This window comes from Haliotis rubra, unplaced genomic scaffold (genome assembly GCF_003918875.1).
Source record: "Haliotis rubra isolate DU_JTF1 unplaced genomic scaffold, ASM391887v1 Scf825, whole genome shotgun sequence".
Lineage (NCBI taxonomy): Eukaryota > Metazoa > Mollusca > Gastropoda > Lepetellida > Haliotidae > Haliotis > Haliotis rubra.
In genome coordinates, this window is record NW_025767552.1 from 149,378 (window position 1) to 164,060 (window position 14,683).

Here is a 14,683-nt window from a genome sequence, read left to right on the forward strand (position 1 = left end):
TGTACTTGTTTTTTAAAAAGTGTATAATGTGACTTTTTTTCAAATTAAAGTTGCATTTAAACATGCCTTTGTTTCCATCTTGATTCGTTTTATAGTTGGTGTTAGAATTAAAGGTTTTAGTATTGTGATACGTAATGTATCGCCACTCATATATCGGGATTCGTATCGTATCGCAGCTGCAGTGCACTATACTTTGGCAATATATCGTCGTGACTAAAGTTTTAGTATCGTGACGTATCGTATCCCAGGTTGTATGCCAATACCAGCACTACTAACAACTACTTTACGTAGCTACTATTTTGTTGGCACATCACTAGGGTTTCTCCAAATTGGCACATTTTCAGTAGGATGTTGCTGCAATGATTTAATCAAAACATTTACACCAAACTAGAATACAAATACACCACAGATAGAATAACGTTTGGGTGCAGCAACAAGTGTATGCTGTGTGACGCCTGTAACAACAAGATATATAGCCCACTTTGACGCATGGACCAACTTGTGTTTGTAAAGTTCTGGACTAGCATTGTTAATATCGTCCGTTGTAAATCAATGCTTGCACACAAACTGCACACACTCGTGGAGTGTCATTGTAATCAAAAAAGCCCAGCAATAACTATATCATTAGGGCATCACCTCAGACGTATCAGCCTGAGGGTGAGTGAGTAAGTGATTTTAATTTTACGCCAATTGTAGCAATATTCCAGCAATATCACGGCGGGGGGCACCAGAAATGGATTGCACACATTGTACCCATGCGAGGAATCGAAGCCCCGGGTTTTAGGCGTTACAAGCGAACGCTTTAACCACTAGGCTACCTTAACGCCCTTGTCAGCATGAGGGCAGAGGGCCTAACAGAGCTTGAATTGAGTGCTTGGAGATTTGAAACAAATATGTTACGATTTGTTTTTATCTGACACTGGATGTGTCTGCGGTGCATTGATTTCCATGATATTTGCAAAGTGGCATGTTTTTGGTATGTGAAAGGAACCATTGTCCCTATTTGGATCCTACTTTCAATTCAGCTTTTATCTGAGCTTTGGGCATGGGTAGCCCAGTGACTGCTCGACCCCTTGTAACCTTTATCTCTTGGATGTAGTTGTCGCATGTTGTCCCTTGTTTTTCGTAGTTTTTCGTAAATTGCATTCACATAACTGACGGAGCTAAACGCCTAAAATGTAAAATGTAAAGCTAATAATAAAATCAACATGGATTCCAATCATTTTGTCGGTTTTTATGAGTCAAAGGATCATTCGGGTCCGAAGAACACATGTTTTCCATCGTGGTCACCACGAGAGGTTTTATGTACGTGTTGAAAAATCTATCATTGCAAAAATACAGGGGGTTCTTAATTAAGTTCCTGTTTTCATAGAGTACTGTTTATATAGTGTACTGTTGATGTGAAATAAAATCTAAACTCACTCACTAATACAGAAGTAGGTCTCTGCTACTAGGATCGACAGTTTTTGCGCCGTGTTTCCTGCAATGCTAGTCAAAATGTTAACGTTATTTAATGGCATGGTACAGAACTACCACATACAGTTTTTTTTAAATATACAATACCTTTAATATCATTTATGTTTTTCGAATGCCATCATGATAATCACGAATGTCTGTCATCAGATAAAATAGTTTAGTAAGTAAAATTTCAGTGTTCTTTAATTGTTAAAGTTTAAAAAAAGTACAAATTTGCTGCCAAAATCATGTATTATTATTATTATTTTACAGATTAAAGATGAAAATGCAGCAGAGAGGGTTCGGGTGATCCTGGCACAGTCAGGCTGGTAAGGCTCATCATCAGCTCATGGCCCTCGCCCCCTCTACACGCAGCCCAGACAGCGAATGGGACTTCTCCCAGGAAACGCTGCCTAGTCGAACCCACCAAGAACTTTCCGGAGAATATGAAGGCTCCCCAACACTGCAGCCTTCTGCATTACCCAGAGTGTCAGAAGGGCTGTGCTCCCGGTGGAGAATCCGGGCACTCTCCTGATCTGCGCCAAGAGATCAGGAGGTACCAAACCAAGGGCACCGAGAACAATGGGGAGCCTGGCGACAGTGTACTTGGGATTCAAGCGAGACATTTCAAAGGCGAGGTCCGCATATTTATCATGCTTTTCCTGAATCTTGCCAATCACATTGGTGTCAAAAGGGACAGAAAATTCAATGATATAAATAAATTCATTGGCTTTATCAAAAAGGACAAGATCAGGTTTGTTGGCTGGAATTCTTCTGAGGCTGTATATGGGCCTATTCCACAGAAGTTTGAAAGCATCATTTTCCATGACGCCCTGGACATGTTCAGGGTCGTACCATGGATGGACCTCGGAGTCAAACCACAGGCACGTCGGAGACGGTAGTAAAGCAACGAGCCATGCCATCATGTCGTTTAAGATATGCTGTTTGTGCCAAGGAAGGGCATCCACTGACAAGGTGTTGGACAGTCTCCGTGAATTCATTGCAAAGTCGACATTTCATATTGATATTTTCTTTAAGAATCACAGTTAGGCGATTGCGAGTGGGAAGTGACTGGTCCTGAGCAGCAAAAAGAAAGCCCTCAGTTTCACAGTTAAGACCAGCCGACTTCATCCAGGCGAAGGCGTCGGTAGGATTGCTATTCTGTTCAACACACTGCATGTACACACGATGCAATGGCTTCTCAGAAAGCTTCTCCACAAAAGACCGACTCTGGGCAGACTTGGTGAAGGACTTCACCTGGTTTACTCCCATCATTGTACCGTCCAGCAGTACATCGCCGTCAACAAAATCAACCTGAAATCTCAGATTCTGTCCAACAGCCTTGGCACGCTTAAAATAGCTGTGGAATTCCTTGTTTTTATCATGAGTCTTCACATGCATCACCAGAGGATCATCCGATAAATAAATATGTGCAAAAGTACACAATAAAATTCTATCATCAAGAGCCTCCACATTAATCAAACCCCGACCTCCAGAATTGATTGGCATGTATAAACGGTTAAGAGAGGAACGAGGGTGGTGGGCTCTGTTGTCAGACATGATCCTTCTGGTCAGGCGGTCAAGACTCTGGATGTCTTGTTTTGTCCAATCAACTACTCCAAAGGAATAAGAAAGGACTGGCACAGCAAAAGTATTGGTGGCTTTGACCTTGTTTCGAGCATTTAGCTCTAAGCTCCAGATTTTCTTTAAACGAGATTTGTACTCGGCCCGAAGTTTGTCTTGAATCTGGGCATTCTGGAGCTTCTCTCGAACTTGCATTCCAAGATAGGTGTAGGCCTGATCTTCCACAAGATGCTCAATAACTCCTCCCCCTTGTAACTTGACCGAGCCATCATTAGTTACCTTGCCATGTTTCAAATGAAGAGTATTACATTTGTCGAGTCCAAATGTCATGCCAATATCATTAGAAAAGGACTCGACAAGGAGAACCTGCTCTTTCAAATTGGTATCTCCTTTGGCAAGGAGCTCGATATCATCCATGTAAAGGAGATGAGTAAGAGGTGTTGGGGATCTGTGCTGAGGAGGTCCGGGATGGTAACCCTCCTCTTTATTGAGCAGAAAGCTCAAAGGATTTAAAGACAGACAAAAAAAGCAAAGGACTAAGGGAATCCCCCTGAAATATTCCCCTTCTGATTGGAATAGATTCCGAAGTCTGCACCTGCCCTTGCGAGTACATCTCAAGTTGAGTCGACCAGCAACTCATTAAAGACTTGAGTAAATCAAGTAGTCGCTCAGGGAGGTCAATACAATGAAGAGACTTCAGAATCCATTCGTGAGGGACAGAGTCGTATGCTTTTTTGTAGTCAATCCAGCACATGGAGAGGTTGCGGTGATATGTTTTCGCCTCTTCCAAAATCATTTTTTGTACAAGAAGTTGATCCTTGCACCCCCAACATCCCTTTCTTGCTCCCTTCTGCTCTCTGTAAATTATATCATTGGAAGAGCAGTAAGATGACACGAGGTTTGTCAAACACCCTGTGAATATTTTGTATTGTGTATTCAAACATGTGATAGGGCGGAAGTTTTTGGGATCAGTCAAGTCTCCTTTCTTGGGGGAGAAGTATTGTGCGACCTTTGCAGAACCATGGAGGAACATCACCTGTGTCCACGAGAGAATTGAAACAGTGTAGTAATGGTGTTTGGACACAGGGGAACAGTTTCCAATACCGATTTCGAATGCCATCAGGCCCTGGAGCTGTACTAGATTTGGACTTTTTTATAACACTTTTCAGGCAATCTGGTGAGATGTAACAGACAAACGACCTAGTTACCTTCTCATGCATTGCATGGTCATAATCACGGACCCATGGTGCCTCAAGGTTACAGTTGCCGGGTAGAGACCACAACTGTTTCCAGAACCTTTCATTGGCATCTTCTTGATGCGTGGATTATCAGGCCATCCTGTCGCTTTCGCACACTCAAGCAGTGTGGATTTGAGATGGTTTGACCAAGATATTCTTGGCCGGGTTCTCTGCCTTCCCCTGGGGCAAGTCCCATCTCCAGTATGGTTTGTTTCTTTACCGGAGGAAGGCTGACTGGGCTGCGGAAGTGAAAGATTGAATTCTTCTTGGCTGTCTGTAACCAAGTAATTTCCCACCTTCGGGGAGTCAGCCCTAACTGGGTGATGTACGTTCAGTTCAGGGAATATAATTCCCCTATCTAGGCTCACCACGAAGAGGCGTACATCATCAGGCCCCTTTATTATTATTATTATTATTATTATTATTATTATTATAGGTTATTTATATAGGGCACATATCCTGGCAACTAGTGCTTACTCAAGGCGCTGATATTTTTCCCTCGATCATTGGATGTCAATCTCAGTGGCACATCGTATTATCAATCCTAACTCCCTGGGGAGTATACAACTCTTGCAGCCACTAGGCGCACCTAGTTATTGTGGCTTTTTTTCATATGTACATATGGCTACATTTGTTGTATCTTTTCACTGAAAGGAAGGCTGCCCGTGATTATCCGAGTTAGAACTGATCTTCGTAACTGGGATACGATACTATGTGTCAACCAAGTCTGGGAGCATGACAACCGGATCCCAGTTTGTAGAGGGCCTCCACGATAACGGTTCAACTTTCAAGTCTACTGGTTGACCCACTGTAGCAAATAAAGGGGGCTTGTGATCGCATACCTTAGTCTAGCATACCACGGGGTATAAAGTAGATATTTATTGCATCTCGCCAGGCAACAATACAGCGATCTTGCCCTTTTTACATACCAGTTGTAGGTTGAGGTCCGATAGAACGTTAGGCCATATCGTGTCTTTCAGTCTGAAATCATGTACATCCACTAACACATAACATGATTTAAAGCTTCAAAGAATCGTGCGTATTGAGCGTGAAGGAACGCAATTTGCATAAAAAAACATGAGTTACTAGTAAACGGTATTTTGCTAATACCAAGCCTTTATATTCGTTGTTGCTATTGAATGCCATAAAAGTACTGAAATTACGCTACCAGTAATAAACCAAATCAGTCAACTCGCTATGATGTCACTGTATTGGTTTGTCCAGACTCCAGTTGATGCAGGCAACATTGGCATGGTGTGTGTACTGTGACGTTAGAACATTAACATGCAGTTGTATGAGTGGCGAATGCTGCACAGACCAGAACGTATTTAACCTTCTCTCCAAGCCTGTATTAATCAGTCATTGAAATATTTTCATCCTTTCACCTCTATTGCTCACTGGAATGAAAGATAGTCTGAACCTTATTCTTTTGTGTTATCAGTTTACATTTTTATCTTCATAGGGCATACTAGGGAATATGCCGCCGGACAATTTACAGTTAAATATAACATGGGTTTGTATATCTTCTTTACATTAGCTTTGACATGATCGGTAGATATACAACAACAACAACAACAACAGGGCAAAAACCCAAAACAAAGGTAATAAACGTTATCGAATATTCACTTATAACATGCAACTGGACATAGTATATTGTGAACATTTTATTGCTTTTCACCGTATACAACAATGAGGCGCGACTTCGTTCTGTCTGAGAAATTATCTGTAAACTGTGCAAATATATATGTCTGAAATATATTGATTCAATGGCAAAAGTGCCAGCTATTTATTTCAGATACTCTGTTTTCATGACCATGCAAGGATATATTTTCTTGCCATCGGTAGCCAATGCTTAATTACGTCGCCACTGTTTTTATCCATATTGGCCACTCCCATGATATCCGTAGAAAACACTCCAAACACGAGAAAATAGGACATAGGTATTTTTTCAAGGAGTAAGCAGATGTAACCCGATCATAGTGCGGGAATAATGGTAGACGCTGAAATGCATAACACATCCCACGGAAGTTCCAGTGGTACATTTAAGCAAGTGCCACCAAAATACATATATAACATGTAAACTTGATTCATTATATTTTATGTTTTAACACAGGATATGTTGTCTCATAGAAATGCTTTGAGTATCATATCACCAACAAAAATGGTTTTGGCTACACAGAACCTATTCTACAGCATTGTTATGATGATGTTAGTCTTCACACAAGGTAATAATGTTAAATACTTTAATATATATTTGTAGTTTCATATACGCTTTGGTTGCAGTATGCAGCATCGAACACTTCAATAGATGTGTTCTTTGATTTCTGTCTTTCAACGAAAGGAAATTTGTCTTTCAGCAAGTCACAAGGGAGTTTCACAACACATTTTGATGGCACATTTTTTTCCAATCTGTGATCATATGAATTCGATACACAAAGATCGATAGTGTAAGTCGACTCCAAAACCTTACGGGTGTGTCTTGGCGCTGGCAGCATCATTCCCATGAAAGGGCGTTTGATCAAAGGAAACACATCAGTCTTGTTGAATTTCTTTTCTGTATTTCTACAATCTTGGATGAATGAAGGGTGTTCAGAATAAAAGAATATATCGACGAATGGCCATTTCCAAGCCATCGAGCCAGCCTTTGGGGACGTTTTGTGGTACAATTTCCAGTTCACCTTCCACTTGGTGTAGTGGTCATATTTTGGCCTGAGGGACTGCAGGAATGTGAGAAGTAAAGGCATGTCTTTCTCCCTCACTATAATGTCCAGATCGTCGTCCCAAGGAATCATGCCGTGATGAGAGTAGGAACCAAGTAAAGCTCCTGCATAGAGGAAATAAGTGATGTTTTTAGGCACGCCTTCACTGAAGGTTTTGATGATGTTTCTAAATTCCAATTTTTCTTTCAGTAGTAATCGGTCATAAAACAAAGCCTTTTTAGCATTAGTCTCAGGTGATTCTTGATTATCACCAGCATGGCGTTGTGTCAACAGATCGATCCCAGAATGTTTTCTTCCGAGGAAACAGTCGAACCTATCAGTTTTTGTTGTCATATTTCTGGCTATAAACTTGATAATTTCGTTTGCGATAGTTCCAACAATGTCAGGGGTGATTTCCTGTTTTACAAGGCCCGTCTTGGGATGAGGATAAACAAAATAAATGCTGCAGAAGAGGAAGAAGGAGAGACAAACTACTGTGGTTTTTATGATGGATGACACTTTCATACTTCTATCCTCTGTGACTTGTCGCTGTAAATACAAACAACTCAATATGTTATACATGAACATAACACATATTGCAGAGAGAGAGAGAGAGAGAGAGAGAGAGAGAGGGGGGGGGGTACGTGCGAGAGAGTGAGTATCCCTATCTTGTAGTCTTATTCATCCATCATTGCCAAACCGTAAGGCGTTTAAATATTATAGTTGCCAAGCTGTCTCTGAACCCTTTGCGCTTTTATTCAAATAGCGGGGAAGTACGTATCTGTGTTTATCATCTTATCACAAATCCCACAGCATGTATTACGTCCGTCAGAAACAACATTTAGCCGTCCTGTGTTAAATTCATTTTGCTCGAATATTCACATGTACTAGATGACCGAGGTCATATCTCACCAATATCTCATATATTACCCTATGTCGCCACGTGTTGGTCAGCGGTTTATTGCCACAATTACATTTTATGTCAACTGATTTTATTTCATGATGAACACGTATCACTGGTTCACTGATGTCTTTCTTCCTCACATAGGTACTGATTGGTTATGTCCAGTTTGTACGAGTGAGTGTGAGTGAGTTAAATGTTTACATCGCAATATTGCAGCCATATAGTGGTGAGAAAAAGTTTATGTCTTATTTAATGCTTGTCAGCGAAGGACAATTAAACAGTAAGATAGATATCACAGTTCAATTATAAAACAACCCACGTCAGTATTAAAACATGATGGTTTACAATATATTAAACCTAGGTTATAGACCACTAGCAACCAAAACTAGACCACCTTACTGGGCATCATGGGGACATAAGGTGCCTCTGCTTCCAAAATGATGTCCCAGCAGGATTTTCGCCATCACATTGGTCTCTTGTGGTTGTATGTAATGCTAACCAATGGTAAAAACCAAAATATTAAGTAGCTGATGTTATATACTGATTTAGATTCACTCGCATGCCACGTCCAGGGGTACAATGAGTTTATAGTACTTTAACCCCCTGAGTGGCAACGCCATCAATGATCTCAGTTGCGATATCTTCACATTAACACAATTTAAATTTTCAAAATTTATCAAACAATTCTATTTCCTTAAAAAAAAGACAAGTATTACATAAGCATTTGCACTCGTAAAAAGATCCTTTAAAGATGATGAATCACAATAAATATCCCTTGAGAGAGATAAATCTACCCAGGATCCTCATTTTTTAACAAATGCTCTTGGGTAAAACGCGTATGGCCAAATCGACATAGTCGCATTACAAATTTGTCATGTCTTGATTGACATCCCAAGTAGGCATAAACTAAAGTTTGTTTAATTTCATGAAGCATTTTTATACCTACTTGGGCGTTCCACTTTGTTTGCATTAAATGTTTAATATACTCTCTGATATAGGTTTAAAATCAGAGTAGGGTATCCGTAGTGGAGAGACAGATTTATCAAGGATAAACCAGGACGTGCCTGGCGACAAGACAGAGGATCAGAGAAGATGATAAAGTTCGTATTCTGTACAATATAGTATTTAACAATATCATATTATGGTTATTGTTTCAGCATTAACGTGCGTGCTTTTAATATTTGCGCATTTATTCAAATGACAGAAGTACGTATCTGTGTTAAATTGCCGAATTATGATCATGTTATCACAAGTACCACAATAATTGTCATACCAAATTGCAACAACATTAAGCCTTCTTGTGTTAAATTCATTTTGCTCGCTTATAATGAACGACCGAGGTGCTCTGTTGGCCATATATTACCATTATCTTATATATTACCCCATGTCACCACATGTTGGTCAGCGGTATATTGCCACATTTATATGTCAATTGATTTTATTTCATGATGGACGCGTACAACACTGGTTCACTGATATCTTACTTCCTCGAATAAGAACAGAACAGAACAGAACAGAACAGAACAGAATTTTATTTCAGTAACAGGCCTCCGGCCCAAAATACATATACATCAATTGATGGTTAATTAGAGCACATATGTATTTCATTTAGATTTGTGTTTCTTGTCAACAAAGTATAAAAGTAGACATATATCCTTGATCATAATAACATTTGTACTCTGTAATATAGATATAAAATTAATAATTGGTGGACATTTACTAATATATGTTTATATGTACTTATTTCTGATATGAGAATATGCATCACAGATATGAAACACATGCCATTCATCTTCAACAACGAAGATACCATTTAATTTTCAAAACAGGCAATGCCTTTCATTATGTACAACATTAATGTATCTACCAGTTTCAACTGCTAGTTTAAAATTACAACACCGAAATCGGGCATATATAATTTTTAAATATTGAGGGATATCATTATTTATCAAGTAGCTCTCTACATTTAACAAAGATTTGAATTGCTTATAGTAAAAACAATTACAGCTACTGTCCAAAGATGACTGCCAAGATCGGAATATATTATCATGTAGTCTCTGTTTAAATGATTCAATAAATATTTTGTGATCACCAATTTCCTGGCTTATCCAAACAAATCCAAAACCAAATTGAAAAAGAATATTTCCTCGAAGAAGTTACGTACTGGTAATGTCCAGTGTGTACGATAAATTATTTAACAATGTCGTATTGTGGTTATTGGTTCAGCATTAAAAAGTACGTGCTTACCTGTTCTGGTCACGAAGCAAATAGTGAGAATGAGGCAACAAAGGTGTTTCAATCACTGCGCATGTGCACGCTTGTTATCCGATACCACTACGCGTTTATCTGGTTCAGGAAATACTGATTTCGCAACGACTTCCTATGATAGTGTTGCTTGTTGACTGCCTTCAACAGAACATAGATGTCATGTTAACTATTTTTTATTTTGTCCTATTCAAAGGATTATCAATCATCATTAAAAGGTAATTTTAAATGTATTTTATTGACAAATGTGACATGTTTACATTTCTTATAAAATTAAACTCTAAAGAAAGCAAACACACCAGGTCATCAAGGATCTCACTGGTAAATAGCAGCAATGCAATGGTATTTGCTTACGCTTAATCAGACCTGAATATTGCCAAAGATGTTTAGCAGCAGTATGAGAGAAAGAAAACTGGAGGCTACGGTTAATGCCATCCACGGTCCATCAGTTATGAACGAGCAAGATATACCATGTGTCAAACATTATCGATTATCTCGGTATATTCACTGATCATTCCAAACCTACTCTTATCAAAGCAGCTATCATTCATTTCTTGTGTGGTCTGTATTTCAATTTCATCAGAAGCGTACACGAACACGAATTGTGGACCGCGCCTTTGCGCCATACACTCATTGAAATATGCAATGGCGCACTGACAACAACATCAAGGGCCCTAGTGGCGCATATTTATCTCACCTGGTGCAATACAATTCAATACCTGGTATAAATTTAAATCGTATTTACTCCAGATGACACGGGAATTTTTAGATAAAACTTTACTAAATATAACGATTTTCCATTTCAATGATATCTTCTGATCTGCTGGGCGTTATTTATCATGTGGCGATAATAGCAATCAGCTGTACATCCGCTTCCTAAAAATTCTCCCGGTGATTTTGGTTAACACATACCTAATAAAATAACTTCAAACAATTTTGATGCTGTGATCGGAAAGATTACCTATGGAAGTTAACTCTCATTTCACGATAAACATATTTCATTATTGTGTTATTTTAGTCGCAACATTTAATGAATATATTTAAAACAATCTGGGTCGTAGCACTTTGATACACCTGACAGTCGTGGTCGGATATATTATACGGAAGGAATTAATTATTTGACCAGGGACCTCGCGAAAACGTTACGCTGACATATTATTGTCAAATTTCAGCAAATATGACTTGCAATGAACAAAAGTAAGGCATTTTAGTGTAAACATGATTTATTCAAAAATAGATTGAACATGGATTGGTTAACAAGCCGTTATGGTTTATTTAACTATAGTCCGTGTAACTATAGGTGTACGCGAAGCACGTGCACAAGTACCGACAAAGTCATTGATTCATTAACCTGTGCTATGCCGTCTCCATCCTTTTTTGCACATCTGGCGGTTCCTCTCTTTGCACCCCTCCCTTGTAACAAATAGTGAACTATGTCAAGATTTTAATGAAAGTTTATTAAACAACTTTTTAATTTTTAGGACATATTCTGAAAAGTTGGTCTGATGTTTTGATTATGATCAGTGTTTCATTGAGTACTATATGTTTAGTTGTTTTCGAGTTAGACTGCATTTCATCGGTCCGATTTTGAGCCAAACGGACTATACCTTTCCATTGCTTTCATACATGAATACAACTGATATTAGATAATACACAACACGATAGGAGAGCATGCAATCTCTGGAACATCATTAATCATTTATCAAACCTATGTGAATTTATTATAGAAGTATGGGCAGATTTTAGTATCAAAGAATTTATAAGTTTACGTTTGTTTGGATTATATACATCTACATAAATATATATGATATCTGATATTGGATTAATTTTGTCCTAATTAAGTCCTTATAAGGAGTAATGAGAGAATGTAGACTGATGTTAACACCATCCACGGTATGCCTAATTGCCATATGCGTTTGACATTTTCTAAATGGACGTTTAAAATATTTCAATATGAACGACCAAGATACTATGAAACATTGTGTCAAATATCACCAATTCTCTTCTTATGGTTAAATTCATAAATAATCGAGTAAATACCCATGAGCATCGATCTACGCAATGGAGATACGATGACGTGTCATCCAAGTCAATGCGCCACTCATTCCCATTAGTCGCCTCTCAAACAGCTGTCACCCAGGGGCTGCGTTCATGAAAAATGCACCGAGGTGGGCGGAGTCGGGTCTCCAACAGCGCCGCAGCAGCGCGGTGGCATCTCCACTTGATGCAGTGGGGTCGCCTAGAACTTTGTGATTCTATTTTGTTCAATGAACAAATATTGAAGGAATGGACATCGATGTAAGTGACATTGATACTAATTTTGAGCCTAATACATTACTAGAAGACCTCAATAGTAGAAAAACATGTAAAGATGCTAGTGTTGTTGACTGTGTCATATGCTCTGCCTCATGCTTACCTTTAATCACTCATTTGAATATACTTGACTTTTTACCCTTGTAGTCAGATGCACACTGTCAGTGACATTCAACATATTCAGTAATATTCTGCAGGCTTCATCCAACAACAGAATATCCGCCATAATGTCAATAAGTCACATAATCATCAACGTAGGCCAAGACGATATGACAATGATAAATCCAAAGAATTCATTAAAAACTTAGACACCGGACGTACCGCTACGATAAATAATCTGAGCCAGGAGGCACATTTAGCCAGGCTTGAGCAGGGTGACCCAGTACTGGTGAGTGACATCACGTGCTGACAGAGGCTGCCCGAATTCGGAGTCCGAAGTCAGAGAGAAAGAAGGAGGAAAAATGTTAAGAAATGTAAACCGTGGTTTTGTGTAGGGTGCCATTATGCCAGGAAAAGATTCAATAAAGCCAAACGGCGATTTAAAAAATTAAATTATGTTTATTACAAACGCGTTTGTAGACTTGAATCTAAGAATCATAAAAATGCATGGATAAACATAACAGACTGTACACAGATGAATTAGATAACATGTTTAGAGAGAAACAGAAACATGACCCGAAAGAGTTTTGGAAAATCTTAAATGGTAATCCAAATAAAGAGGATGACAATTCTTTTTAAGATATCGACGTATTTCATGAGCACTTCACATCATTGAATGAATCAGCACAACGTGGACAAGGAGATAACGATTATACTGACAAAGCTACACACGTTACATGAGATGTTTTAAATAGAGCCATTGCGAAAGAAGAAATCATTTCTGCAATTAAACAACTAAAGAGTTGTAAGGCATCGGGGATAGACTAAAAAGGAAATGAATATTTTATAGATACTATTAGTGTTGACTTGATGGTTCCATTCTTATTAGAACTATTTAATGTCATATTTCAGAAGGGCGTTTTACCAGAATCATGGTTAACGAGAATAATTAAACCGATCTATAAGAAAAAGGCGATAAATCTTATCCTAACTCATATAGACCAATCACTTTACTTAGTTGTTTCGGAAAATATTTAACTAAAATATTAAACAACCGTCTTTCAGATTTCTTAGATGCTAATAATGTTTAAACCCCTGCCCAAGCTGGGTTTAGAGAGTCATTCTACACTGTTGACAATATATTTATGATTTATAATCTGAAGCAAATTTTGAAAAATAGAAAACAAAAACTCTATTATGCCTTCATAGACTTTACTAAAGCTTTCGATACTGTTTGGCGAGTGGGATTGCGGAAAAGATTGCAAATGATTGGGATAGAGGGAAATATCCTGAATCTTGTTAAATCAATGTATAACAATATCAAATCACTTGTATACTCTCCCAAAAAAGAAACGCATCATCAGAATAGCAATTTCATGTAGCAATGAATTAAAACGTGATTCATTTTACAAAAGGTTTTGCTCTGTTTATGAGTCCTATGTTGTTTATGTTTTGAAACATCACAACAAAATGCACCATCCGTAAAATACCCATATTTAACAGCATGATTTTCAATTTCGGCGTGTAGTGTCACGGAATACACAATTCACATGCAATGCCATGAAAGTTGGGGATCAGATAGTCTCAATGATGGGTATAAAAGGTTGATCGCTGTCTGTCGAGTATTCACTGTATTTGGAATATTGTTGACGAACGCAAAATGCCACGTCTAAGTGAAGCCAACCGTCATATCGCCATTGGTTTGCTTGAAGCAGGCCAGTCTCAACGTGCAGTTGCCCGACGCATGAATGTTCACCAAAGCACCATTTCACGGCTCTGGGAGAGATATCGCCGGCAGAATGCGGTAGCAGATGCCCCTCGTAGTGGGCGACCTCGAGCGACCACTGCGGCGCAGGATCGCTACATCCGGGTACATCACCTGCATCATCGAACAGCTACGGCGACCAGTACCGCTCGACAAACACCCGGATTGAGGAACAGGTTGAGAGAGGCTGGTTTACGTGCCAGAAGACCTTATTTTGGCCCTGTGCTTCGACAACAACATCGTCGACATCGAGTTCAGTGGTGCACCAACGTTCAGGCCTGGAACCTACCGAATTGGCGTAGAATTCTATTGGAACGACGCGATGGAAGAATGTGGGTGTACAGACGTCGACGTGAACGTT

General features: G+C 39.0%; 1 protein-coding gene across 1 annotated transcript; it reads right to left on the reverse strand.

The window, feature by feature from the left end:
• Positions 1 to 5,923: 5,923 nt before the first annotated feature.
• Positions 5,924 to 10,239, reverse strand: LOC124262173 (uncharacterized protein RT0683-like). The gene is made up of 2 exons (XM_046696629.1): positions 10,128 to 10,239; positions 5,924 to 7,525 (listed from the first exon to the last, which is right to left on the reverse strand). Exon 2 carries the CDS (start codon positions 7,499 to 7,501, stop codon positions 6,521 to 6,523), a length of 981 nt encoding a protein of 326 aa, XP_046552585.1. The 5' UTR covers positions 7,502 to 7,525; positions 10,128 to 10,239; the 3' UTR covers positions 5,924 to 6,520.
• Between the last annotated feature and the right edge of the window lie 4,444 nt (positions 10,240 to 14,683).